Here is a 27,341-nt window from a genome sequence, read left to right as displayed (position 1 = left end):
AGCCGTGTAACCTCAACTAAGACTTTGCTTCTCTCTGGGCCTTTTTCCACATCTGGAAAATGAAGAGGTTGCCCAAGGGCCCTCTCACTCTAGATTCCTATCAATTTGCCTTTATGTGGGAGAAAAAGTTTCAAGCCAAAGCGTTGTTTCCAGGAATGATCTGAAAAGTTCTAACAACTGTTCTGACCGTCACTCCCTGACCTGCCCACCCAGGCCGGGACTGCCCCTCTAGGCAGGGGTTACCCGTTTAGTGGCCAGAGGTGGGGAGGGCAGGCGAGTCCCGGAGGACAGTCCAGAGGGGCTGGCATGCTTGAGGGGTACCTGGAGGACACCCAGGGCAGGGGCTATGAACAATGAGGAGAAAAATAACCAAAATATTTTGGCGACTGGTATGGCTGTCACTTCCCATACTGGCTGAACACGAGCCTCTGCTGTATCTATAATGGTGGAATTATAGGCACGGTGAGTAGCGAAGGTTGGTGTTCTGAGCGGAGGGACCACACTGATGTCCACATGATCAAGCCATGGAGGAAGTCTGTGGCTCTCAAACGCTGCCCTCATCTGAGAGCAGGAACAAAATCCTTCTTCCTGGTCTCCGAACCTTCTCATTGGGTTGTGCACGCTCCCTGGAGGGTCAGAGTTGCCAGTGTCTCGATTCCAGGATGGCTGGTGCCCAGACCAGTGGGGAGGGCACAGCAGGAACTGGCAGAGCAGAGGAATCTAAGGAGGAAGCAGAGAGCTCAGGGGACGCGTGCTCCTCCTCTCCCAGGAGACCAGGCCCTGGGCAGATGCCAAACCCTTGGCCTCCGGGATCTGTTCCTTTCCACGCACTCCTAGCCCGCTTGTCTCTCTCAGCAGGACTTTGCAAACAGCGTCTCTGGATGGACGGAAGGACGCGGCTGCTGCCTCCTCCCTGCACACTTTCTATTCCCAGCCCTGAGCCTCGGCCAGGGTTCCTCAGGAAAATTGGCTGAAAGAGACATTTTCCATACTCTTGACTCCTCTGCTGGGTAGCTGTCCCTGCCTCCTCTCTCTCCAGCTTCTCCTCCAGCTGGTCACCGGGACCTAGAAGGAGGGGAGATACTTGGTCTGCTGGATGCTACTTCCTGACCCCTTAATTTTGTATGCCATTTTATCTTCTTGGGCCTCAGTTTCTTAATCTATGAAAAGGGGTAGCTACCCTGAGAAGCAGGCTTGGGAGTCAGTCATTTAAAAAATATATATTTTATTCTTTTTTTTTTTTTTTAATTTTATTTATTTGACAGAGAGAGGGATCACAAGTAAGCAGAGGGGCAGGCAGAGGAGGGCGGGGAGCAGGCTCCCTGCTGAGTAGAGAGCCTGATGTGGGGCTCGATCCCAGAACCCTGAGATCAAGACCTGACCTGAAGGCAAAGGCTAAACCCCCTGAGCCACCCAGGTGCCCCTAATATTTTATTCTTAAGTAAACTGTACACCCAACACGGGGCTGGAGCCTGGAGATCAAGAATTGCATGCTCTACCAATGGAGCCAGCCAGGCATTCCGGGAGTCAGACATTCTTTGATTTAATCCTTAGCTCAGCTGGTAACTTAACTGTGTGACTTTGGACAAGATACTCAACACCTCGGAGCCTCAGTTTTCCCCATCTGTAAATGCTGTTGTCTCTTAACTGTTGTGGGTGTTAATGCAATAAGCTGCAGAAAGTGCCCTGCACATGGCAAGTCTCAACGAAGACCTGTTTTTTTTTTCTTTTTTTTTAAGATTTTATTTATTTATTTGACAGATGGAGATTACAAGTAGGCAGAGAGGTAGGCGGGGCCGGGGAAACAGACTCCCTGCTGAGCAGAGAGCCCGATGCGGGGCTCGATCCCAGGACCCTGAGATCATGACCTGAGCTGAAGGCAGAGGCTTAACCCACTGAGCCACCCAGGTGCCCCGAAGACGTGTTTTTTAAAATTAATTGTTATCGGAGCCTTCTTGGTACCAGATGTCAGGGGCTTTACGTACCTGATTCCTAAGCCATATAACACCTGTGCAAAGTGTTTGTCATGCCCTTTGTAAAGCTGAGGGTCCAAAGGTTCAGAGAAGCTAAGTAACGTGTCGCAGATATCAAATGGCTGAGCAGAGGGATTCAAACTCAGATCTGATTCCAGATTTCCTTCTCTAACCAAGGCTCTGATAACTGGAAGAAAGGACACCTATTTGCTTCAGGCAGATAATGAAAATGAGAATGGGTTTGGCTGAGATTTTAATCCAGCCCTTCAAGCTGTAATTTCAAAGTTTCAGCTGGGGTTTTCCGCATCTAAGGGGCACAGCCATTGAGAGGAATATTGCTAAACTTTGTTACAGACTAAGCAATGAGACATCTTCATTTCCAACCTTCCCTCTGCCTGTGCCCAAGAAAATGTCAAATGAGAAAAAAAGTTATATGTAGTGTGGTCATGGTGTGAGGAATTGGGCACTGTTGGTCTGAATATACAAAAAAAGCAGCCCTTTTTTGGAGGGCAATTTGGCAGTGTCTGATAAAATATAAAATGTACTTTTTCTTTGACCTAGTAGATTTGCATTTGGTAATTTTCCCTCTTTGTCCAAAAATAGTCACTGCCACACTGTTTGCAAGGGCAAAACATTTACGGTAACATAATGTCCTTCAAAGGGTACACTGTGTACATCCATAATGTGGAATATTTTATACCCATGAAAAAGAACAAGGTTAAAAAAAAAACCAAGACAGTGGGCGCACCTGGGTGGCTCAGTGGGTTAAAGCCCCTGCCTTGGGCTCAGGTCATGATCCTGGGGTCCTGAGATCTAGCCCTGCATCGGGCTCTCTGCCCAGTGAGGAGCCTGCTTCCCTTCTTCTCTCTCTGCCTGCCTCTCTGCCTACTTGTGATGTCTCTCTGTCAAATAAATAAATAAAATCTTTTTTTTTTTAAAGATTTTATTTATTTATTTGTCAGAGAGAGAGCGAGAGCGAGCACAGGCAGACAGAGTAGAAAGCAGAGTCAGAGTCTCCGCGGAGCAAGGAGCCCGATGTGGGACTCGATTCCAGGACGCTGGGACCATGACCCGAGCCGAAGGCAGCTGCTCAACCAACCGAGCCACCCAGGCGTCCCAATAAAATCTTAAAAAAACAAAAAAAACAAAAAAAAACAAGACAGACAGAAATCAGAATAGATACAATACGATTATAATCAGAGATTTCAACGTGCCTTTCTCAGCAATTGGTGAAACAGTTGGAATAAGCACATGGAATATTTGAACATCATTGGTAATTACCTTGACCTAATTGACAGTTTATAACACTACATCCAGTAATGGCAGAATGAATACTCTTTTTTTTTTTTAAAGATTTTATTTATTTATTTGACAGACAGAGATCACAAGTAGGCAGAGAGGCAGGCAGAGAGGGAGGGGGAAGCAGGTTCCCCGCTGAGCAGAGAGCCCGATGGAGGGCTCGATCCCAGAACCCTGAGATCATGACCTGAGCCAAAGGCAGAGGCTTAACCCACTGAGACAACCAGGTGCCCCCAGAATGAATATTCTTTTCAAGTACACTAGGGAACATGGATTGTGGTAGGCCAGATGGTGAGCTATAAAACAAGCCTCAAATTGAATTAGAAATAATGACCATGAAGATAGGTAGAGCCCCCCCCATATTTGGGCATTAAACAACATACTTCTGAATAACCTATGGGAAGAAGAAATCACAGAGGCTATTTTGAACTGAACGATTGTGAAAACGCAACAATCCAAAATTCTGGGCTGCACCTACAGCAGTGCATAGAGGGAAATTTACAGCTTTATATAAATTATATAGCTTTTTTTCTAAAATAGCTTTAAAGGCTCATATTAGAAGAGAGAGTTATCAAATAAATGATGTAATTTCCTATTTTAAGAAGCTGGTAAAAAGGGGTCCTTGGGTGGCTCAGTTAGTTAAGCATCTTTCTTGATGCTTAACCTGATCATGGGTACCTGATCAGCAGACAGCCTACTTTTCCCTTTCCCACTCCTCCTGCTTGTGCTCTCTCTCTCTCTCTGTCAAATGAATAACATCTTTAAAAAAAGGAAGCTAGAAAAAGAAAAAAATAAACCTCAAAATTGCAAGGTAAATTTTTAATTTATTTTATTTTATCTTTTTAAAGATTTTATTTATTTGACACAGAGAGAGAGAGGAAGAGAGAGAAAGCATAAGCAGGAGGAACAGCAGACAACAGAGAAGCAGGCTCCCCGCTGAGCAAGGAGTCCTATGTGGGGCTCCATCCCAGGATCCTGGGATCATGACCTGAGCTGAAGGCAGATGCTCAACCCACTGAGCCACCCAGGTGCTCCACAAGGTAAATTTATATGTACCAGCTTCAATAGAAAGCCAGGGCACATTGAATGAAAAAAGCAAATGATATGTAATATATAGATATCATGGCAGAAATTGCTTGTTGCCTCTCAATGTCCATCCTCCCATTCTTTAAACAACGAATCCCTGATTTTGAGCTGACACGTGACTATTCAAGATAAAATACATTTCCTAGACCCCTTTGCAATCAACTGTGGAGATGTGACTGAGCACTGGCCAATGAGATGTAATCAGAAGTCAGGTGCGTGCGTACCTTCTGAGAGGCTGTGCCCCTCCCTCCCTTCTTGTTCCCTCCCACTTCCTGCTGGGTACCTGATGGCGGGGTTGTGGACGTGACTGTTAAAGCTTGAGCAGCCTTACTGACTTAAGACGTGGAACCACAAGATAGAAGCAGTTGTAGTCCCTGCCACACCAGCTTTGGGCTGCCTGCTTCTGAACTTCCTTTACAACGATGGAGAAATATATTTCCATCACTGCTATTTTAGGTTTCATTTCTTGCCAATGAACTTAGTGCCCACACGTATAACTATGATTCCATTTATGTGAAAAATAGCAAGCAAACCTATATATATAGATCAAATAGATGATTTTGACTTTGGTACAGAAACCCCCAAGATAATTTGCTTCTGGACCGAAGACATATTATCTTACATAACAATAAGTCCAGAGGTGGAGCAGCTTGATTCAGTGATGGGTAATTCAGTGACTTGACTTCATCATGAAGGATCTTTCTAGCTTGCCGTCCTCTTGATTAGATCCTGTTGCAACTGGGAACTGGGGCTACAGTTCCAGGCATTACATTGATAAATTACAATGACCAAGAGAAGGAAAAGGATGGTTTCTTCCTGATGTAGCTCTGTTTATTTTCCAGCTCTTTTTTAAGAGAAAATAAACTTTTTTCTAAAACCTTCCTGCAAAACTTCCTTCACATCTTATTGGCCATAGCTGGGTTGTAAGTCCATCTTTAAACCAGTCTCTGGTTTACAGCAATTGAGATTTATTTTTGATCCCTTCAAAAAGAGAATAACCAAGCAAAATCGTGGCTCTTACAGTGTGAAAGAAAAGAAAAATGGCCAAATGTCTGCTATATATGTATATGGGCTGAAAAATCCATAAGGAGCCCTGAACTTTTCATGGTGGGAACCCCCGGGGGAGAGAAGTGGGACTGGGGGAGAAAGGAATTCAGTGGCAAATCCTAACGTTGCCTCTTCAGCGATCTTCCCCACTTCTCGTTTCTTCACAAAAGCCATTTTGTCAGGACAGCAAAGGGATGACTCATGACTGGCGCAAACCCACTGTGGCAACCTCTTTCCACAGAGTCTCTCTCTCCGCTCCGCTACAGCTAGCGGTGGTCATGAGACACAGTTTGGCCAGTGAGATATGAAGGGAAACCGCTGGGAGAATGAATTCCCCTTCGGTAAAAAAAAAAAAAAAAAAAAAAACCCTCTTTCTGACCTTTCCCCTTCCATTCTTGCTTGGGATACAGGTGTGAAGATGTAATGTTTGGAGTTGTTGCAGCCATATGGTAACCATGAAAGAAATGCTGAGATAATTATGGAGATGCAGACCCAGTGAGTGTCCTGGCATTTTTAAGGCCTCCAGACATCTTGTTAGAAAATATCCTTATAAGGAGTTCTGTCCTGGGTAGCAGAGGGCAGCTTAGCAGATAAATGCATCTTTACTTTTTACCATATATTTTCTGTTGTTTTGATTTATTCTTATCATTAAGAGGCATTATGTTTGTAACTCAAAGTTCACTTTAAAAAATATACTACTTGGCATTGGGCACCTTTGGTATCCCAATAGGCTTGAAGAGTCACTCTTGGAAAGGAGGGGCGGGAGGAGTTAAACAAAGGGAACAAGCTGTTCCTTATAATTAAGTACGAGCTTCATGGTCTGAGAGTTGACCTTGCAGATGGGGGGAATGGCTGAGAATACATTTCTCTATCACTATTTGGGTTTAGACCAGAGGTTACAAACTGTGGGCCTCTGGTCAGAATCTGGTTGGTGGACATGTTTTGCTTATACTACCCAGGATTTCTAAAAATTAAAATTAGCAATTAGAGGCGCCTGGGTGCCTCAGTCGTTAAGTGTCTGCTTTCAGCTCAGGTCATGATCCCAGGGTTCTGGGATCGAGACCCTCATCAGGCTCCCTGCTCAGAGGGAAGCCTGGAGACTCAATCAGTATTTAAGAATTAGGATACTTCACATACCTATCTGGCTTGCTGGCTTTCTTGGAAAAACTGAAGTTTCAGGCAATGCTGGGTTCATTTTCAAGCCGCAGTAATTGCCAGCTTTGATCTGTCGCTCCCTTTACACAAGGCAGGTGCTCCCCACAGACCACAGACCTTGGTGTTCCCTAATGTCTGCTTCTCCAGTCTATTTCACTGATGTATATTACCTAGCTGACTCTGTGAGCATTTGTGCTAGTGACCCCTGGGTTTGGGGTTTAGAATTAAGGCACAATATGTAGTATGTAAGATTCAACAATTGCTTCCTAGGCAACTGGCCATGTACAAGGTATGTATCCTCATTCACATAGGTGGGCACATCTTGCAGAAGGCTGGATTTGGAGAAGGCTGTTTTCTAGGCTGTTCTGTAAAACTAGAAGAGCTAAGGGCACCCTTAACTGCCCTGCTGTGTCACTTGGGGTCCTAACCCAGACTTCTGAAGATGCAGTGCTGGGGAAGAGGGGTAATTCTGAGGCAAGACCGCCATCTGTGGCTAAAGAGTAAGGTTTTCTGAAAAGTAGATGGAGATTTGCCCAGTGGAGGTCTGAAGAAGCTGGTATTCCTGGAAAGAAGCATGAGCCCGAGGAAGGGAGGCGAGGTCAGATTCTAGGAATGGTATTCTACTGCCCCCAACACCTCCTTAGGAGGAAAGCCCTTCAGGTTACAGTTTTCTCTATTTATTCACTGGACCAAGACTGAGTGTGTGTAATATGTGTGTGTTGGCGGAGAGCGCAGACCCAACCACTACCTTGCTACATCCTCCATTCTATCCTGCTGCGATAGGCAGAAAACCAGTTCCCCCAAACGTCCATAGCCTATTCCCTGGAACCTATGAATATGTTATGTTACATAGCAAAAGGGAATTAAGGTCACAGATAGAATTATTTGCTAATATGCTGACTTTATTATTTTTTAATTTAAAAAAGATTTGATTTATTTGACAGAGAGAGAGAGACAACAGCAAGAGAGAGAACATAAGCAGGGGGAGCGGGGAGAGGGAATGCAGGGCTCCATGCCTGGACCCTGGGATCACGATCTGAGCCAAAGGCAGACGCTTAACCAACTGAGCCATCCAGGTGTCCCCCACACTGACTTTAAAATAGGAAGTTATCCTGGTAAGTTTGCAGATAGAATTGTTTGCTAATCTGCTGACTTTAATCCAGGGAAGTTATCCTGGATTATCAAGCTGATCTGAATGTGATCACAAGGGTGGGGAGGGAGGCCGACGAGGGAGAATCAGAGGGATGGAACTAAGAGATGGACTTGGCCTGAAAGTTGTCGGCTTTGATGATGGAGGGAGGGTCATGAGTCAAGGAAAGTGGTCAGCTTCTAGAAGCTGGGGAGGCCAGGAAACAGATTCTCCTCCAGAGCCTCCAGAGAAGAATGCAGCCTTGCTGACACCTTGATTTTAGCCCAGTGAGACCCGCGTTGGACTTCTACCATAAAGAACCGTAAGAAGATAGATTTGTGCTGTGTTAGGACACTGCATTTGCGGGGATTTCCTTACAGTAACAACAGGAAGTAAAGATACTGGGCCACTTGGAGGGGCCACGGGGAGGTGAGATCCCAGCTCAACCTCCAGACTTGCGAGGTGATTCCAGTCACTCCAGTCTTCAAGTTTCCCAGCTGCGGCCCCCAGAAAGGGGCTGAACCTGCTCTGTCCTGCCCAAATTCCTGACTCACAAAACCTAGAAGCATAATAAAATGATTGTTTTTATGCCACTAAGCTTTGGGCTGGTTCGTTAGGCAGCCTAGTAACTGGAACGGTGACCTATCCTAACCTTGAACTTGAACCACATGGAACTGGGGAAAATTGCACACATTGCTGAGCCCAGAACTCCCATCCCATCATTAGTATTATTTTTAACTGAACCCTGGTCCGAACAGAAGGGAACACTGCTGAAATTGAAACTGAACAAGTATATTTTTTCAAGCTGTTGAACCAGATAGAATATTCAAATATTCTTGAGACAGAGAGAGTCACGTAGAGAATTCTACCCTAATGCCTTCAACTCTGTATATTTTGATTTGCTTAAAGCCACATGGTCATGGCAGAATTGAGAGATTTTTAGTCTTTATAAAGCTGCCGGTTCTGACACTCTTGACTCTCTTACCCTCCTTCAGAGCGCGCACCCTTTTCGAAGTTTGCCGAATTAAGGAGGCTTGAACCGCCCCTGGGAGATGGGAATTTCCCACCATCCAAGGACAAGCAGTGTCAGCCTGAACTTGATTACTTGGCTGGGGCGGGAGGGAAGAGACATGGATGGGGGAGGAGGGTCCCCGAGTGGAAGCTTCGTGCCCTTTTGGCTGGGAAACTGGAACTTTCCATCAAGGCCAGTGATCCTCGGTATTCAAGCAGCCTGTCTGGGGTGTGTCGGGTTCCAGGTGGCCCTCATCTCATCTGGATCCGGCCGACACACTTTGTGGCCCTCTCCCCCTGCAAGGAGAGGAGGGACTCTGAAGAGACTGGGGGCCCCTCGGGAGACATTCATCTTTCTAGAGCTTTATCATTTTTTCCATAACAGTACTTTCCCTTCAAGGTGGAAAGTCCCAGCTGGCGGCTGAGGATACTGTCAATGCGCTTTTGTTTTCTGCCCTGTCCCCAGTCCAGGCAGTGGGGTGCTGGGCAAAGCCACCTCCTCTTTTATCCCAGCCTGCTCCGGACTTGCTGTCCTGACAGCCGGTGGAATGTAGGCAAGCCTTTAACAAACCACAGACCTCTAGATGTCCCTGGTTCAAACCCTGACTCTGCTATTTGCTAACTGTGCAGCCTTGGTGGGGTCCTGCACATTTCTGTGTTACGGTTCTCTATCCGAAAACTGGCAATGACCACTCTTGAGGATTTAATATCTGAAGAGCACTTGGGACAGCACCCAATACACCAGGAGAGTGATGTAATTGCTTTGCTGTTATTACATGCCTTTGGACAATTCATCTCCTTTCTCTGGGCCTCAGTTTCCCCAATTGTACAATGAAGAAAGCAGTTGCGACCTGACCCGAGTACAAGTCCTGAGAAACCTTTCTCGGACAAATTTCTTGGTTTTTCTTAGCTTCGATCTGTTAATCGGCTCATCTGTTAAATGACACTTATTAAGTAGATGGGTGTGGTGATAATTAGATGAGAAAATGTGTACCAAGCATGTAGCAAGGGGCCTAGCACATAGAAAGAGCTAAAACAGCATTTTTTTTTTTTTTTAAATGGATGAGAAAGAGCTTTCTGAACTCTAATGGGCCATGTCCCTGGGAGGATTATTGTGGTTTTGTCAAATGTTTTTCTAGCCATGCCTTAGTCACAGACTCCTGGCATTAGAGAGGTCAGGATTGGGAGGGCCACTTTACAGATCAGTTCATCAATCCATTCAACAGATATTTACTGATTGATTACCTACTATGAGCCAGGCACTGTTGTTGGTGCTGGGGAGAGAGCAGCACTGAGGGCCCTACCTTCATGGGGCTTTTATTCCTGTGGGGGAGACAGGCAGTAAATGGGTGAGTTCATGAACATAGGATACAAGTTTACATTCAATCCCTTTATTTTACAGATGGAAAAACTGAGGCCCAAGAGGGGAAGAGATTTTCCTAAAGTCCTCTGGTGTCATAGCAGGGCAAAGACTTCTAAGCAAGTGTTCTCAGTCCCAGAATATCCTACCCTTAACAAAGGCCTGGTTTCCCCAAGGTCTTAAGATACGCTAGTGGGAATCAATATGTACTGAATCTTTCTAGACACAGGAACTGTTTTAAGTATTTTACACATCTTAAGTCGTTTTTATTTTTAATTTTTAAAAGATTTTATTTATCCGAGAGAGAAAGAGAATGCACGTGAGGGGAGGGGCAGAGGGAGAGGGAGAAGTAGACTCCCCACTAAGCAGGGAACCAGACACGGGGCTTGATCCCAGGTCCTTGGGATCATGACCTGAGCAGAAGGCAGATGCCCAAACAACTGAGCCACCCAGGTGCCCCTTATTTTTATTTTTTAAAAGTTTTTATTTATTTATGAGAGAGCAAGCTAGCACAGGGAGAGAGGCAGGGAGGGTGAGAGGGAAGGGGAGAAGCAGACTCCCCACTAAGCAGGGACTCCAACCTGGGGCTAGATCCAAGGACCCTGAGATTATGACCTGAGCCAAAGGGGCAGACACCTAAACTGACTGAGCCACGCAGGTGCCCAACATTTTAAGTCATTTAATCCTCACACTGACCCTGAGGGAGGGAATTGCCGTGAATCCTGTCTTATAGATGGTAAAGCTAAGAAACAGAGAGATGGAGCACTGAGCACAGACCCTCTGGTTCAGGGCCCATGACCTGCCTCAATCTCTGAGCTGTCCTGCCGTCCTGGCTGCATTGCTCTTCCTTGCCCTTGACCCTGGTCTGCACTTTTTCCTTCTTTCTTTCCTCCCCTGCTACCCCCAGTCCTGGTCTCAAGGACTTCTTCCACCTCTGAGTGGCCTGGGGTAAGTGCCCCCACCCCGGCTCTCAGTTTCCCCATTTGCAGACGTTGAGGATTGCACTGGATTATCCTCTGGCCCTTCAATGACTACGCTGATTTTCAGCCCCTTTATCAGCTTGTAATTATTTTATTCATTTGTCCCCCAGTCTGCTTTCCCCACCAGATTGGGGGATGGGTGGCCCCAGGGAGAGCATCCTACTGCTTCCATTCCCATCCGTCTCCCTGGAGCCTGGCACTGTGCCCTGCACTTAGTAGGCCCTCAATAAATATTTGTGGATGAGGAAAGGAAGGGATGACAGCAATTACTTGCAGTTTTCTCCAAACCAGCTCCTGTGCTCTCTCCCTGGCCCCTCTTCCTTTCTCAGCCTGTGGGGCCCCTTCCCTCCCTGCCTCCCTCCCTCTCACCTCCCAGGGCCGACTCAGGCCCTCATCCGGCCTGCATTTTTCCGGGTTTGATATCATTTTTTCCACTCCCCGGCTGCTGCTGGCTGCCTCTGCCAACTTTCCACAACTATAGCCCCTCCCCCACGACTGCAGGCCAGGGACAGCTTGGGGTGGGGGAAGACCTCCCCTCCTCCTCCCTTCCCCAAACTGGAGTTAGGATGGGTAAATAATGCCAGCAGTGCCCAGGTGGCAAGACTGGGGGCTTGAGGACAGAGGGTATGGCCCATCTGCCCAGGCTCCCGTCTTCTTTGGCACCGTGGTCCTGGTGGCTGAGGCATGTGGGCGGACAGCTGGTTGGGGGCAGGGGTGTCAGGCCTCAGGGACATGATGGTCCAAACCATTTGCATCTTGTTCTCTCAAAGCAGTGACACCCCTTTTCCCCTTCAGCTGGAAACTCCTGACCTGACCCCTAAGGCCCAGCCCTAGCCTCACAGCCCCAGCCAGGCCAGATGCCTCACTACCTCGTACTTCCTGCACAGACAAAGGAGGAGGCTGGGCCCTGGGGTCCAGTCCTCACCCTCTCTGGCTGGGTGACCGTGGGATGCTCACTTCCCTTCGATGGGCTTCAGTTTCCATATCAGAAAAATGAGTGAGATGGATGAAATGGGCTGGCTGTCTTGGAGATTAGTCGATTGAGTTTCACGGGGCTAGCATTCCCCTCTGTTTTAAATTATAAGCAAACCTGTGTTTGAAAGTTCATTTCCCTGGAATGCTATAGCTTTTGGTCACATTCTCCGAGAGGACTGTGGATAGGGCACAGACTCCAGCCTGACAAGCCGGGGCTGGAATCCTGACAACTTCCCTTATAGTAGCTCTATGATCTTTGAGTATGAACCGTCACCATCCTGTGCCTCTAATTTTCTAATTAGTACACAGGGTTTGTGAAGACTAGTTACTAGTTGTGACAGCTTAAACCACAGCTCCTAAAAAACAAGAGCTACTCTATTGTGAGGATGAATGCTGAGATTCCTTCCAAATAAGATTTTATGAACCTATAATCTAAGAAATGGGTTGATGAAAAGAATAGGAGGCCATCACAATGAATTGTGGTTGTCTGTGCACCACTGGGTCTCCCACAAAGACCGGCGCCAGGGGCCATGCCCAGTGGTTGGGAGAAAGGCCTGAACATGCAACCCGTCCAGTGATTTGATTGACTGACCTTGAATCCAGGTCAGCAGGCTAACCCAGTCTGCAGCCAGTGTAGATGGGACAGTGGGACGTGGAGATGCCTGGAAGAGCCCAAAAGAAGAGGTCTGGGCATTCAGACTGGATACCCTTCTGGTCTGGTTTATTATGGGGAGTTGGCCAGAGCCCAGGGACAAAGATTTTTACAAAAAGGCTTGCGGCGCATAAAAACAAAAACAAAAACCTACTCTGTGTCCACTTTGAGGCTTCGGTCCCATAGTCTGTCTACTGCTTCCCCGGGCGGAGGGGTGCCTGAAGCTGCGGCTAGGGGAGATGCTCCAGCCCTCGGGGCAGCGGGCAGGCACCGCCCACTGTGCAGACTCCAGGCAACTACGTCGTGGCCTCTCGATGGCATCGGTGGAGCTCAGATTGAGGCCCAGTGTTCCGCTAGCCCTGGGGGCGAGGGGCACGCGGCTTCAGAGCACCGCCAGGTTGTGGCAAGACTTGGAGCGGGCCTTGAGTGCCCGACGGCTGGCGCTGCGGGCAGTCAGGCGGGCCAGGAAGCGACGAGCCCGCTGGCCCAGGCTCGCCCGCCTTCTGGGGGCTGATGTCTCGGGGGCCGCGCTGTCCCGGCGGCGCAAGCGCAATTGGCGCACCACGCCCTCGAAGAGCTCGGCCACGTTGTGCTGCAGCGTGGCCGATGTCTCGATGAATTTGCAGTCGAACACCACTGCGCAGGCGCGGCCCTCTGAGGGGCGGGGTCAGGCGGGCCAGGTAGAGGGGGACATAAAGGTAGGAAGAGTTGTGTTTAGTCTCAAGCTAAGCGCTTTTTCTTTTGGTCCTACCTTGTGCTGGGTACCAGGGGAGTCGGAGGTAAATGAGACCTGGCTCTGAGGAGTTAGTTCACAGGCTAGTGACTGATACTGGGAGCAGAATGAGGCTGGGAAGACAGGCTGGGAAGGGGCTTGAAGGCCAGGTAAGGGATCTGAGTTGTGCATCAGGGTTATCTGGGGGAGCTTGTTAAAATGCAGATTCCTGAACCCACCGGCAAGATCTGATTCGGTAGGTTTGGGATGAGGTCGGTGAACCAGAGTTTTACAAAATCTCCTGGGGATTATGCTGGGGAGTATGGGGCTGTCTGCTCACAAAGCATATGGTCTTCCATCTTCAGAAAGCCATTAGGCAGGGAGACAGGGGCCTGGGTTCTAGTCCTTAGATGCTGGTGACCCCGTGGAACTGGCTTATACGCTCTGGCTCTCAGTTTCCTTCATTTTTAGATTTTGCCCCGCAAGAAGGGCCATTTTGAGATCTTTCTGGGGTCCCATACGATATTATGAAACATATTGAAATATTCCCTACCCCACTTTGAGTACAAATTATCTGTAACTAAACGTTTTGGTTTGTAGTTGTCAGCTGCCACAATATTGTATATTGTAGATGATTAAAGTTTTGTGAAATTTTAATTTGCAACTTTCTCATGGTGTTTTGGAGCTAATAATTGTTTCAGAACCCAGATGTAAGCCTTTGGAGAGCTTATAGGCACCGGGCCTCTCATGCCTGGTGGATAGTATCTCTGACTAAGGGCATGGGAGAACCATAGGGGGATTTTTTTTCCCCCCATAGGGGAATTTTTAAGCAAATTAGTGACTAAAGCAAAGGAGTGACAATGTCAGATATGGTTTTAGAAAACTCTTGACAGCTGGTAAGGAGAAAGGATTGAACGGGGAGAGAGAAGTACAGGGGCTGACCCAGGCTAAGGTGGAGATGCCAGGATGGGGCAGAGATTGTGAGCACAGGGGGAAGGGAACGAGGGGTTAAGGGCGGTGGACCTGACAGGATTTGGAGGCTGGTTTGGGGGAGTGGGAGAGGAAGCAAGAATAGTTCCTAGCTTTCAGGCTTAGGCATGTAGATGCGTGATGGGGGTGAGGGTGGGGTGACAATCCCTGAGATGGAGGGCACAGGAGGAGGAGCAGTGACAGCAGATTGAGAGGAAGCTGGGGAAGGAGGGTGGAGTGGAGGGCTCACCTTCCACGGAGACTTCCCGGCAGCGTGCCAGGTCAGCCTTGTTGCCCACCAGGATGATAGGCACGTGGTCTGCTTGATGTGTGCGCCGCAGCTGAATGCGGAGCTCAGAGGCACTCTCGAAGCTGCCTCTGTCCGCGATGGAGTACACAATGACATAGGCGCTGCCCACCTCCAGGCACGAATCCTGGCTCCAGCTTTCATCCTGCAACAGAGCGACCCCAGGCCCATTCTCCAAGGGTACCTACCTCTCAGCCAGAGGGCCCTGGCTGAGAAAGGTGGGGCTGGAATGGTCTGATGGGGGCGCTGGGGCTGAGGTTTTACTCTGGACAGGTGGGGGACAAATTCTGCCATTATTCTGTGTCACCTTGGGTAAACCACTAGTCCTCTCTGAGCCTTGGTTTCTCTGTATGGAAAGCTGGGCTAATAATACCTCACTACATTTTCTCATTCATTGATTGCTTCTGGAGGCCGGGCACTGGAGTCAAAAGATTTCTTGGTTTCCCCTTCCCGCTAAGGAGGGTTCAGCTCTTCTGTCTGGTTTCTGAGAAGGGTTCAGCCTTGCTAGACAGTTCTTGTGGCCTTCTGCAGTCCAATTAAGAGACAAAGTGGGGGTGCCTGGGTGGCTCGGTGGGTTAAGCATCTGACTCTTGATTTTGGCTCAGGTCATGGTCTCGGGGTTATGGGATCAAGGCACACATTAGGCTTCATGCTCAATGCGGAGTCTGCTTGAGATTCTTCCTCCCTTTCCCTTTGCCCCTCCCCCACTAACTACGTCTCTAAATGAATAAACACATAAATAACCAAACAAAATCTTTTACTACACAGGCGCTTTAACCAACTAAGCCACAGAGCCTCACCCAAACAAAATCTTTTAAAAAGAGAGGCAAAAGGAAGGGGGAGAAGTGAGAAGGGAGGCTGATTTCAAGGGGAGGCATTTTCCAGGCCAGTGTTGAAGAGAGAAGTGGAGGAGCAACTGTGGAATGTAAGGGAAGGGGTGGGAGAGGCGGGTATTTTTTTTTTTTTTCTGTTAAGATTTTATTTATTTATTTGACACAGAGAGAGGCAGCGAAAGCAGGAACATAAGCAGGGGGAGGGGAAGACAGAGAAGCAGGTTTCCCAATGAGCAGGGACTCAATCCCAGGACGCTGGGATCATGACCTGAGCCAAAGGCAGGCACTTAATGACTGAGCCACCCAGGTGCCCCAAGGTGGAGTATTTAATATATGTGCTGCCGAAGCGAGCACAAGGTGGAGTATTTAAGAAGCAGAGTCCTTGCAAGTTCTTTGACAAGGAAGGGGAGAACTGGAGCAATTTTGATATGCTGTTTTGGGTGGCAGTCTTTTGTCAGGGACAGCATGCTGAGACCGGACCAGCTGGGTGACAACTTTACAAGTGTTTAGTAAGACACCGTTCCTATCTTCCAAAAGCTCATGGGCTGGAAGGGAGGCCCTCGAAGTCAAGAATTTTGATGCCCTGTGATAAGTAGCATTAAGAGGCAGGAGCACGTGGCTGGAGGAGCCATGGGGGATGAGGGGAGGAGATCAGAAGAAATCAACCTGGTACAGTGTGGGGAGGGCATAAGAGCGGACCTGGGGAGTAGGGTTTGAGGGAATGAACAGGAGAGGACAGTAGACCAGGGGTAGGAAATACTGAGTGTGGCAGAGGCACTGTTTTTGAGGGGGCAAGAAGCCAGAAGAATTTTCTGATAACCCAGTAAGATGATTGAGTAGGAAAGCATCAGATCAATGGTCAACACACTGTCAAAGAGATTAAGTTCTCCACAGCCTGGCTGACCCTTCCCCAGGCCAAATAACCATGGGCTGAGTCAGATGGATGTTGAGTTCTTTATCTTACTAGGTGAGTAAGATGTGAGTTCTTATCTTACTATCTTACAGGTTCCTTCCTCCCTCTGGGTCTTTTTCCCTATCTGTAGGGTTTCCCTATCTGTACAGTTTCCCTATCTGTAGAAAGAAAGTGTGTGGCTTAAGCATTCATTGATTCATTGCACAGATGTTTATGAAGGATTTGCTATGAGTTAGGATCACAGAAGCCCATTGGAACATGGATCTGTGGGTAGAACTCGGGGGGGGTGTGATTAGAAATATAGGTTACAGGACCCCATTTTTGTAGGTTCTTATTCATTAGGTCTGGGGGTGAGACCTGAGAATTTAATTTTTAAAAAAGGTTATTTATTTATTTATTTGAGAGAGAAAGTGAGAGAGCATGTGAGTTGGGGGGAGGAGGAGCACAGGGAGAGGGAGAGAAAGAATCTCAAGCAGACTCCCCGCTGAGCCTGAAGCCCTATGGGGCTCCATCTCACATCCCATGAGATCGTGACCTGAGCCAAAATCAAGAGTCTGGCGCTTAACTGACTGAGTCACCCAGGTGCCCCAGATATTTGATTTTTTTATATTCTCCAGGTGACCCTGATGGTCAGGCCAGCTAGGGCACTACTGCAGATCCTGACTCTCTCTCTCTCTCTCTCTTTTTTTAAGATTTTATTTATTTATTTGACAGAGAGAGAGAGCGAGAGAGGGAACATAAGCAGGGGGAGTGGGAGAGGGAGAATCAGGCTTCCCACTGAGCAGGGAGCCCGATGTGGGGCTTGATCCCAGGACCCTGGGATCATGATCTGAGCCGAAGGCAGACGCTTAACGACTGAGTCACCAGGCACCTCAAGATCCTGCCTCTCTGACCAAAGGGGCCCATCTATCGAAAGGATGGATGCTTATTCTGGTGGCACCGCTACTGCACGGACCCTCTACGGAAATTACCTCCACCATCACCAGTCAGGGAAATTGGTTCAGTTTCCCCATTTTGCTTGTAGGAAGTCCAAGGGCCAAAGGAGAAGAGAAAACATTCTCAAGTCCATAAAGCCAGCTGGGCACAGAATTCCAGTTCCAGTACTCTTCCTCCCTGGTCTCCCAAATCGTACTCCCAGGCTGATGACTTTCCTTAATTCACTGGACTCTGCCCACTGTATTTTCAACTGCATTCAAAAAGTGACCCCCTCACTCCTCACCAGCCTGTGACCTCCATGAGGCCAAGCGACATGTCTGTCCTACTCACTGCTGGGTCTTCAGTGTCCTGGCCCATGATTCATACTCAGCCAGTGTTTCTTGGTGAATGAATGAGTGAAGGACTAAAACCCTAGCTGAAGGCTCAGAAGGTGATGTACCCAGAGGGGATGGAAAGGGACAGTCCTGGTGCATAAGAGTACAGGATCGGGGGCATATAGATCTGGGTTCGAATCTCACTTGCTCTCTGAGCTTTGATTTCCTTGTCAGCAGGAGGGGATCAGAATACTCACCTATTGTATTTGTTTTGACTGAACGTCTTAATACATATATCCAGCGCTTAGCACAGGGGCTGACACTTGAAGGGTACTCCATAAATGTCACCGGCTGCTAGGAGGACCATCATCATCATTATCATGCTCATTTGGAGCTGGGTGTCCTTTTATCCTCGTGGAAAGGAATCAGACTCTTAGCATCTTTCCTATCCTTCTCGCCTATCACTGGAGCGCTCAGCCATTCTTGTCAATCACAGAACAGTGCCCTCCTAAGCCCCACCCTATAGGCGTGGCCTCCCAGCATGTTAGGGGCGGGGCCTACCCTTTATGGAGATAGGCTCCCAGGTGATTTTTATATCTTTCTCTCTGCTTGGTTGTATTTCTTCAAAGTTCTACAATGAGCATGTATTATCTGCATAGCAAGACAAAGGAAAACTCAAACAAGGTAAGAAAAGAGTAACAAGGGGCATATCCCTCCCTGCCTGTTGTTTTCTTCCTACTCTGGAACCCGGTAGGGGAGGACATCCTTTGGTTTCCTTCCTTACTAGCTACCAAGTTATGAGGAATAAGAATGATCATAATTTACATTTCTTCACCTATGTTCAGCATTGCTGCATGCTCCAAACTGTGGTCACCGCTGTGAAATTGGTTAAGAACTTTAAAAAAAAAAACAGCTGGTAAGGAAGGCAGGAATGATTAACCCATTTATCAGGTGGGAAAACAGGGTGATGAGTCAGTTGCACAAAGTCACACGACTGGTAAGGAAGAGAAAGGTGTGGGGGGTTACCTTCAGGCACTTTGGTGCTAAACGCAGTGTTCCTCTGCACTGTGCGTGTAGGGGGGCAGTGGGATGAGGGTGCTGAAGATGAGGTGGAGGTGTTTGCACCTCCTGGAATGGCTGCAGAGGGGATCAGTGGAGTGAGAAAAGGACTTGGGGTCATGAGGTTCTTCTGCCTTTGCTGCAAAGGCCGCTTGGAAGCTGTGGGTTTTGGGGGCTGCTGAGGATGGCCTCGCCCTGTTCCTGCTGTTTCGTGTCCTAGGAGGGGACAGGAGTCTAGTACCAAGCTCAGCATCCCTCCCCCCAAGTCCTGCTTACCCGTTTCTCAGCCTCCCAGGTGTCCATGACCACGAGTGTGGTATCCTCTCCATCCACCGTGAGGGTCCTCTCGTACACATCTTCTGCAATCGAGGAAAGAGCCAGATCTCAGGGAGGAGGGGCAGGCGTGGGGAAGGTGTGGCCCCTCTAGTTCGCTTTCTGGTTACAGTGCCCCCCCCCCCGGCGCCCCACTTGTGCTCCACACTTGATTGCTCCACACTTGTCTCTCCTGATAGGTCAAGAAGCTCCACGAGGAGCCCATGTTTCCCCAGCTCCCAGCATCATATCTGGCGTGTAGTAGGGGCTGAGAAAGCTTTTGCCAGTTTGGTTGATTGATGAGCATGGGATGGTGGGGTTAAAGCTGGGCTGGGAATTCTCCCAGTCTCTCTCTGTCCCTAACTTAGTGTATGCTTTGGGCAGGTCACATTACCCTCTTCGGGCCTCAGTCTCCCCATTTGTCACACCTACAAGTAAATATGTACACCTCTCATCTAGGGCTCTCACACTCAGAGGGGTCAAGGCTAGAGAAGGGGCCTGGCCAGAGTGTCCCCACTTTCTTTTTGCCTTTAACCAACCTCCCTCTGCTCTCAGCCTGTGTCCTCTCAGCCGGTCCTGTAGGAACCCTTTTTCATTTCTTCTGTCCTGTCTCTGTCTCCCGTCATCCTGGGGTCCCTGACCCTCTCTGCTCACTGCATCTCTTGGGAATAAGGGAACCTGGGGAGTCTTCATTTGGGGCAGGATCTTAGTTTTGCTGTAGGTTGTGGTAGCCTTGGATGGTTGTCTGTGGGGCTAGGAAGATCTGCGAGTCAGTGGAAGTTAGGGCTGGGAGTTTCCGAGTGGGGTGCAAGCCTGCCATTTCTTTCCATCTGAGATTCATGGAACTCAGAATTGCTTCCCTTATGACATGGAAATTAATCATATACCTCATCCATGAGAAATGGGCAACCTTCTGACTATTCAAGGCATTTCCCTCCTATGGACCATTGTGCGGACTGTGCACTGTACTGTCTTGTGGGGGTGTGTGTAGGGACCATTCACTTCATAGTCTATGTGAATGATGCCCTTTCAAGTTGAGCTGTGCGTGAGTTGCACAACTCTTCTCGGCAGCCCTGTGCCCCTGACGACAGGCCTTTCACTCCTTTGGCCACATCCCAACCCGGCCCACAGGGTCCCTACCTCCCAGCTGTTCATGGAGGTCCCGCTCTTGCTTCCCGGCAAAGAGGCTGGCCAGGCTGGTCTTCCCTACACCAGGGTCTCCAAGCAGTACCACGCGGTAGAGGGCCTCCCAGGAGCCTTCGGAGTCACTGGATTCAGAGGACCAACCATTGGGGGCAGGCGAAGGTTGTCGGGTGGGAGGATTGAGGGAGGCTGACTGGCCCAGCCGGGGATGCTGGGATTTTGTGGAAGGTTCTGCACACAGGAGGCCAGGCTGGTGGCCCCGGGGGGACAGGGTCAGTGGCGTGCTGGCTCGCCGACGCAGGGGGGTCTTTGTGTCTTGCTGGGTGTTTAGTGTCATCCTTGGGTGGGAGGGGCTTTGTTCCTTCCTTCCTTCCTTCTGTAAGCAAGAAGCAAGAATGGTAGTGAACCAGGCACTGCAGGGTCCAGATGAGCTCCCAAAGAGGACTTCCTCCAAACCTTCTCTTGTTCAAATGACAGGAGGAGGAGCCTCAGCTCCTTGGGGTGGGGGCTTCCTGGCTTTGGGGCCAGAGTAAACCTGGGTCAGGCTGGGACATGTGAGTGTGCAAGCTACGAGCACACGCTTGCACACCCACAGGTCACTTCCTACGCCTTGAGGATGACCCCAAGCCCCAGGACACACAGACGGAGACAGACAGAGGGGCAGCAGCGAGGTGGCATGCCCACACAAGCACGCACACACCTGTGTACACAGACATGCCCCTCTCACCTACGTTCCGAAAGTCGCTTTAATTGCCCGGTCCTCCCCTTCCCCACAGTTCTCTTCTCCAAGGTTCAGATCGGGGTTGGAGGGTTGAGGGCCCCTGGGGGGTTCCCTTCCGCTGCCCCATCTCCTGAGGGCTGAGCTGAGGAAGAGGCAGGATGGAGTGGGTTGGTATTCCGAAGGGCGAAGGGCGAGGGGAGTCTGGGGGTTCCCTCGGCTGTAACCCGAGCGCCCTGGTGCCATGGGAACGGCGTGTTCGGCCCGCCCCCTACGTGAAAAATTCAGGAGAGGCTGGCGCGACGGCCTCCAGCGGCTGTTGGGGGGTGGGGGTTTCGAGGCTGCGGGGACCCAGTTTCGGTGATAGGACAGGGTCCTGGAGAGAGGCGGGGAAGGGACCCTACAGGGCCCAGGGGCGCATGTGCCATTCCTGGAGTCTGAGTCCGAGCTTCCCCTGCTCCGGGTCCTGGGTGTGAGTCCCCTGATCCCGGGAGGGCTCCTTGTCCGAGGCTCTCCAACCCACCAGGCCCCAGGCCGGAGGACCCTTACCCCGGGACGTGGGTTCGAGGCCTCCCTCGCCCCTGACTGCGCCGCAGAGCCTGCCCCCGCCCACCGCCCCCCAGTCAGACGCCTGGCGAACTCCGCTCCAACTTGACTAAGTTGGCGGCGGGCTGCGCGGGCCTTTACCTCGCGTGGGGAGGGGTCCAGGGTCCCCGGCTGCCGCAGCTGCCGGGTGCTGCCGGCTGCACCACCGCCTCGGCGCGCAGCCCCTCGGGCCGGTCCCGCCCAGCCGCCGGGGCCGGAGGAGGAGCCGCGACCCCGCCCCGTCCAGCCCCGCCCCGTCAGGGCAGCCCTGGGGTCCCCGCCCCGAGGCCTCCGCCGCCCAACGACTTCTCGACTTTACGCAGAGCTCAGTTGACCCACTGCTGCAAAGCTTTCTCCTGGGGTGGTGGTGGCAGGGTCGGGCTGGGGGGCGAGAGAGAGGAAAGAAGGGATTTCTAAATTCCTGGGTGTGGACCCCCTCTGTATCCACGCCAGCGACGGGGCGCGCCAACTTTACCCCTCGCAGAATCTACCTGGGGAGCTTGTTGAATGTTGATTCTGAGGTCTCACCCTTCAGGAGAGGCGGATTCAGCCCGTTCTGGGGGGAATCTGCATATTAAACAATTGCATATTCAGGAATCTGCTTATTAAACAAATACCCAGTGATCTTGCAGAGTTCATGGACCCCACTTTGAGAAACTCAGCTCTGGATGGAGAATTAATCTGGGGAGGTGGCTTCAGGGGAGGAGGGAGCCTAGGAAGTCTGCACTGAAGACTTCTAGATATCTGATTTTGGCATTCCATTCGTTCATTCACCAAGTTCTAGGTTAAGCACTCTTTATGCAAGAGGCGGTCCTGTGCCTGGAAGAAAGCCTTTCCCCTCCCTGATGAATATTAACTGGACATTTGGGCTGTGACTGGTATGATTTGAGCACTTTGCCTCGATTATTACCTCATTTAATTCCTGCACAACACTAGAAGGATGATTACACTGAAGCTTATCTGGGCTGGCCGTTCAGGATTCTGCCTCTCAGCCGACTGTCCCTTTCCATCACCACCCATGGCTTTAAAAATAATTCTTCTTAGGCACTTGGAGGAGGAGAGACACATTGTGATAGAGTAGGGCAGTTGGCTGTAGGGAACTGGTGATTCTGGCCATCTGAGGGACCAGGATCCAGGCTCTTTGAGCAGGGTGCTTCCTTTGAGGTCTCGAAGGACTGGGGCGGGCTTGTATGTGGGCCCTTGCAGACCAGGCTGTACCTGTGCGTGGGGTTCATTGTCATGGCTGAGGGGATCCAGGTGTCCAGCTCAGAGCAACTCCCAGAGCAGGCCTGTAGATTAGCTCAGCCCCCGCAGGGCTCGGGGCAGACACTGTACCCCCTCACGTCTGGCCTCCTTCTGTGGTTTGGCCTTCTGAGCATCCCTTTCCTCCAAGATGGACTGTGACTGGTGTCTTATCGGGCAACTTAGCTTCTAGTTCCAGCTCGGCCGCTTGGCCGCTTATTCACCATGTGGCTGAGCAGTTTGCCGCAGAGCTGGCTGAGATCCAGCTACATCCTTGGGCTCACAGAGCCTCAGCCTCCCACTCAGGCCTCCGGTGGCCCATACTCCAGCCTGATAAAGGCTGGGCCGCAGGCAGCAGTGCTCAGTATGCCTGGTTCCTCTGGTGTTCTCTGTGGTCATGACACAGCTGCTGCTGCTCATTGTGGCTCTCCTGGCCCTGAGTCATCTGCCTCCAGGTAAGTGTGTGTGTGTGTGTGTGTGTGTGTGTGTGTGTGTGTGTAATAGCCTCCAAGGTTCTGGGGGATAGAGGAGGCCTAGACCAGTGTTTGTGTTCTGGTCCCACCTCTTACCTGCTGGGCCCCTTAGAGCAACTTCCTAAATCAGTCTGCACCTCAGTTTCTTAATCCTTAAAGTGGGGTTCACGCAACAAATATTTTTTGAAGAATATTTACTTTGGGTTGACACCATGACAGCTGTTTGGGATCTGTCAGGGAAAGAAAACAAGGTCTTTGCTTTCATGGTGCTGGTATTTTAGACAGAAAAGAACCAAATAAACACATGATATATCAGGTGGTGGTAAGTGTTCAGAATAGAAGCAGAGCCAGGGGTCAGTGTGGTGTGTGCTTGGGGTGGGGGGAGGTATGGATGGGAGAGCCGATGGGGATGGTCAAGGGAGGCCCTGTGTATTTTTTATTCTGAGCAACTTGAAATTTACATGAATGTAGAGAGATTAATATAAAGAACAAGGTGAGTCTTTTTAAAATGCAAATGTAGAGAATAATGTAATGGTATTATTTATTTATTTATTTTTAAAAGGTTTTATTTATTTGTCAGATAGAGATCACAAGTAGGCAGACAGAGAGAGAGGAGGAAGCAGGCTCCCCGCTGAGCAGAGAGTCTGATGTGGGGCTTGATTCCAGGCCCCTGGGATCATGACTGGAGCCAAAGGAGAGGCTTTAACCCACTGAGCCACCCAGGCGCCCCTGTAATGGTATTTTTATTTTATTATTTTTTTGAAAGATTTTACTTATTTGTTCGACAGAGAGAGAGATCACAGGTAGGCAGAGAGTCAGACAGAGAGAGAGGGGAAAGCAGGATCCCCGACAAGCAGAGAGCCCGATGCGGGGCTTGATTCCAGGATTCTGAGATCATGACCTGAGCTGAAGGCAGTGGCTTAATCCACTGAGCTATCCAGGTGCCCCTGTAATGGTATTTTTTTTTTTTTTAAGATTTTATTTATTTACCTGACAGACAGAAATCACAAGTAGGCAGAGAGGCAGGCAGAGAGAAAGGGGAGGAAGCAGGCTCCCTGCCGAGCAGAGAGCCCGATTCGGGGCTCGATCCCAGGACCCTGAGATTATGACCTGAGCTGAAGGCAGCGGCTTAACTCACTGAGCCACCCAGGCGCCCTGTAAGGTCATTTTTGAGCAGAGATTTGACTGCGGTGAGAATATTAAGATCTTCTCAGGCACCAGGAGGCAGGAGGGTGCCTGATGTGCCTGAGGAGCCTTGAGGAGACCCATATGGCTGGAGTGTGAGTACACCGGGAGAGAAGACGAAGTCAAAGAGATGAGCAGGGCAGGAGATACAGATCATGTAGGAGAAAATAGCAACTCTGGGTCTCCGGGTCATCAGAAGGTCGAAATGTGATGATGTGTTAAGGGTAGTTATAGGAACTGCCCTCACCTGGGAGTCAGAGTCTTGGGTTCTGGAACCCCCCCACTGACTGGCTGGGAAATGCTGGGTAACTCGCTTCCTGTCCTGACCTAGCAAGGAGAGGCTTGATGGCGAATGGGCTGCAGTTGCTCCGCCCTCTACACTGTCATTCTGATAATCTCGCTTGCCATGTGTGGGGTGTTTACAATGGGCCAGGCACTGTGCTAGAATGATGAAAGTCTGTAGAGCTGCCCCTGAAAGGGGGGAAGTTCCACAGAGGAGGGATCTGAGGCCAAGGTCACTCAGTGGGGAACTGGCAGAGCTGGGATTTGGATCTGAGCTGGATTCACGCCGTCCGCTAACCGCTATACTGTAGTGGTTAGGTTCTTCAGAGGGTGGATCCTCTACCTTGTAGAGATTTTGAGGCCAGGTCCATCTCATTCTAAGATTCTCTACCTTGGCAGAATGGAAGGATGGCTGGACAATGGGGCAGAATAACACCCATGGGTTGGTCCATTGGGAGGGTTCTGTGGGATATCTCTCTCTCTCTCTCTTTCTCTCTGTAAGAAATTATTTATTTGAGAGAGAAAGAGAGAGAGACAGAGAGAGATAACATGGTGGGGAAAGGTAGAGAGAGAGAGGCAGAGAGAGAACCCCAAGTGGACTCCCCACTGAGTCCAAAGCCCAATGCAGGGATCATGACCGGAGCTAAAATCAAGAGTCAGACGCCCAACTGACTGAGCTCCCCAGGTGCCGCCATGGGATCTCTTTTAATCGAGGAAGAGAGAGGGAAGCCTTTCCCCTCCAGCTCCTGCTCAGCCCAGTTCTTCAGAGCTGCCCTCTGCCCACCTGGGTCACATGCCTAGAAATACTGCTGGACAGAAAGGTCTGCCTGAGCCTGCCTCTCTCCTCACATTTGCACACCTGTCCTAACTGGTCATCACCACATCCTGATGGTTTCCTTCAGGATGCTTTCCACAGTTCTAGTGATTGTATTCATTCGCTAGGGTATTAATTGCCTTTCCTTCTAGAAGCTCCTTGAGGGCATGGACCTTGGCCCATCTTGTTCATTGTGGTATTCCCAATGTCCCTGGTTTGTTGAATGAATAAACAAAGGCGATGCCTCAGGCTGTGACCAAAGACCCTTAGAGGGGGTACAGGAGGACCTGTTCCTCCCAAACTTTACCTTTTCCATGGCCCGTGGCTAGAAATTCCTCCACTAATATTTAACAGGTCCCTATGTGTGTGAGGGAGTTTATGTCATGATTAGGAGTGTGGACTTTAGAGCCTGATTATCTGGGTTTGAATCGTGGTTCTGCTCCTCATGTCTCTGTAATATTGGACAAGTTTGTTAACTTTCCTGTGCCTCAGTTTCCTTACCTTGTATTACAGAGATCATAATAAGACCAACTGTAATTGCATAGTGTTGTGATGAAAAGTGCTTAGAGTGTACCTGAGCAGGGGGTGGGTGTGTGAGGTCGAGCCCCATGTCAGGCTGCAAACTCAATGCAGAGTCTGCTTGAGAGTCTCTCTCCATCTCCCTCTGCCCCTCCCCTCACTTGCTCTCTAAGTAAAAAAAAAAAAAAAAAAAAAAAAAAAAAAGGAAATCAGTTTTTAACTTATAACTAGTGGTCTAACTTGTGACCTATGGGCTAACCTGGACTGAAATCTGAGGGCTCGTTTGTAACTAGTTGTCTCACCTGTGACTAGGAGTCTAATCTGTTCCATCTAATCTAACCCCTTGACCTGTGGTCAAAGTTTGTGTCCTGTGGCCTAAGTTATGACCTGTGGGCTGTTGTGTAATCAGTCACCCAACACAATGACCGGAGAGCTAACAAAAGACCAGACTTGTGATCTAATGTGGGTCCCGTGCTTTAGCTTGTGGTCAGGGGTTTTATCTGTGACCTGTGGCTTAACCCCTGATGTATGGTCAATGCTGTGCACAGCAGTCTAACCTGCAATGCCTGGACTGCCCTGTGACCTGTGGTCTTCCTCTGCCTAGGGAGAAGTGAATTTAAGCGGTGCTGGAAGGGCCAGGGGGCCTGCCGGACTTACTGTACAAGGCAAGAAACCTACATGCACATGTGCCCAGATGCCTCCCTGTGCTGCCTCCCCTATGGATTCAGGCCTCTGGCCTTTAAGCCTTAATATGTGGAGCTGGTTCTGGGGCTGGCACCCTTGCTCTCCAATAAACACCTGCTGCTGGCTGTCTCCTTTGCTGCTTGCTCACCACCAGGCCACCCCGTGCTGGGGGTACGGGGGTGCACGAGGTCCTGGTATGGCCGGGATGGAGGGTTGGTTGGTGAAGGGTGGCGAGGCGCCCGGGGCCGGTGGGTATTAATGACCTCGGTAAATGGTTTCACGTCTGCCTATAAGATCCCTTCTGCTCTCTTCAACTCTGGAAAAATTACCCAATCTCCACAAGCATCCTGAGTCTTGTCATCCGTACAGTGGGGATAAATGATAATACCAGGAGAATTGGACCTTATAGAAGGAATGCCAAAAGGAGGTTAGAGTTAATAGTAACAATGTGAGCTAGTAATAATAATGAGTTAATTCCAGAAAGAATGAATAATGGTAGAGTTAATATCCTTTGGCATTTTAAAAGGCAGGCCCTCAAGAACGAAAGGATTTCTCTAGGTTCCTTTATCTCCTATTTTGGTATTGCAAGGGCCTGGCCAGGTGGAAAAGACCACAGGCTTTTAGGACAACAGTTTTCACTTATGCAGGGTAAGCAGAGAGGGGAGAAGCAGGCC

At 49.6% G+C, this 27,341-nt stretch overlaps 2 protein-coding genes across 4 annotated transcripts; one reads left to right on the top strand and one right to left on the bottom strand.

Moving 5' to 3' along the window:
* Positions 1 to 12,719: 12,719 nt before the first annotated feature.
* Positions 12,720 to 21,696, bottom strand: REM1 (RRAD and GEM like GTPase 1). Of its 3 annotated transcripts, none has more exons than XM_004746697.3 (6): positions 21,571 to 21,685; positions 20,893 to 21,028; positions 20,163 to 20,541; positions 18,987 to 19,069; positions 14,599 to 14,800; positions 12,720 to 13,321 (listed from the first exon to the last, which is right to left on the bottom strand). In XM_004746697.3, exons 3-6 carry the CDS (start codon positions 20,500 to 20,502, stop codon positions 13,050 to 13,052), a joined length of 897 nt encoding a protein of 298 aa, XP_004746754.1. In that variant the 5' UTR covers positions 20,503 to 20,541; positions 20,893 to 21,028; positions 21,571 to 21,685; the 3' UTR covers positions 12,720 to 13,049. The 3 variants fall into 3 exon arrangements, with proteins under 3 accessions (XP_004746754.1, XP_004746756.1, XP_004746755.1); XM_004746699.3 differs by having other exon boundaries at positions 20,897 to 21,028; XM_004746698.3 differs by lacking the exon at positions 20,893 to 21,028 and having other exon boundaries at positions 21,571 to 21,696.
* Positions 21,697 to 22,416: 720 nt separating this feature from the next.
* DEFB124 (defensin beta 124) lies at positions 22,417 to 26,928 on the top strand. Its single transcript, XM_045084224.1, has 2 exons — positions 22,417 to 23,165; positions 26,588 to 26,928. The coding sequence occupies exons 1-2, from the start codon at positions 23,108 to 23,110 to the stop codon at positions 26,731 to 26,733; spliced, it is 204 nt and encodes a 67-aa protein (XP_044940159.1). The 5' UTR covers positions 22,417 to 23,107; the 3' UTR covers positions 26,734 to 26,928.
* The last annotated feature ends 413 nt before the right edge of the window (positions 26,929 to 27,341 follow it).

This window comes from Mustela putorius, unplaced genomic scaffold (genome assembly GCF_011764305.1).
Source record: "Mustela putorius furo isolate JIRA1106 unplaced genomic scaffold, ASM1176430v1.1 tig00000743_pilon_pilon_pilon, whole genome shotgun sequence".
NCBI classification, from domain to species: Eukaryota; Metazoa; Chordata; class Mammalia; order Carnivora; family Mustelidae; genus Mustela; species Mustela putorius.
This window is presented reverse-complemented; position numbering and strand designations above follow the sequence as displayed.

What these genes read in the sequence shown, in the direction of transcription:
- REM1 (XM_004746698.3), bottom strand. Translation starts at nt 20,502, where the DNA reads ATGACACTAAACACCCAGCAAGACACAAAGACCCCCCTGCGTCGGCGA. An exon ending in CCTCCATGAACAGCTGGGAG is followed by an intron (nt 19,070 to 20,162) that starts GTAGGGACCCTG and finishes CCTCGATTGCAG; the next exon opens with AAGATGTGTACGAGAGGACC. An exon ending in CCTGGGAGGCTGAGAAACGG is followed by an intron (nt 14,801 to 18,986) that starts GTAAGCAGGACT and finishes GCTCTGTTGCAG; the next exon opens with GATGAAAGCTGGAGCCAGGA.
- DEFB124 (XM_045084224.1), top strand. Translation starts at nt 23,108, where the DNA reads ATGACACAGCTGCTGCTGCTCATTGTGGCTCTCCTGGCCCTGAGTCAT. An exon ending in CCTGAGTCATCTGCCTCCAG is followed by an intron (nt 23,166 to 26,587) that starts GTAAGTGTGTGT and finishes TCCTCTGCCTAG; the next exon opens with GGAGAAGTGAATTTAAGCGG.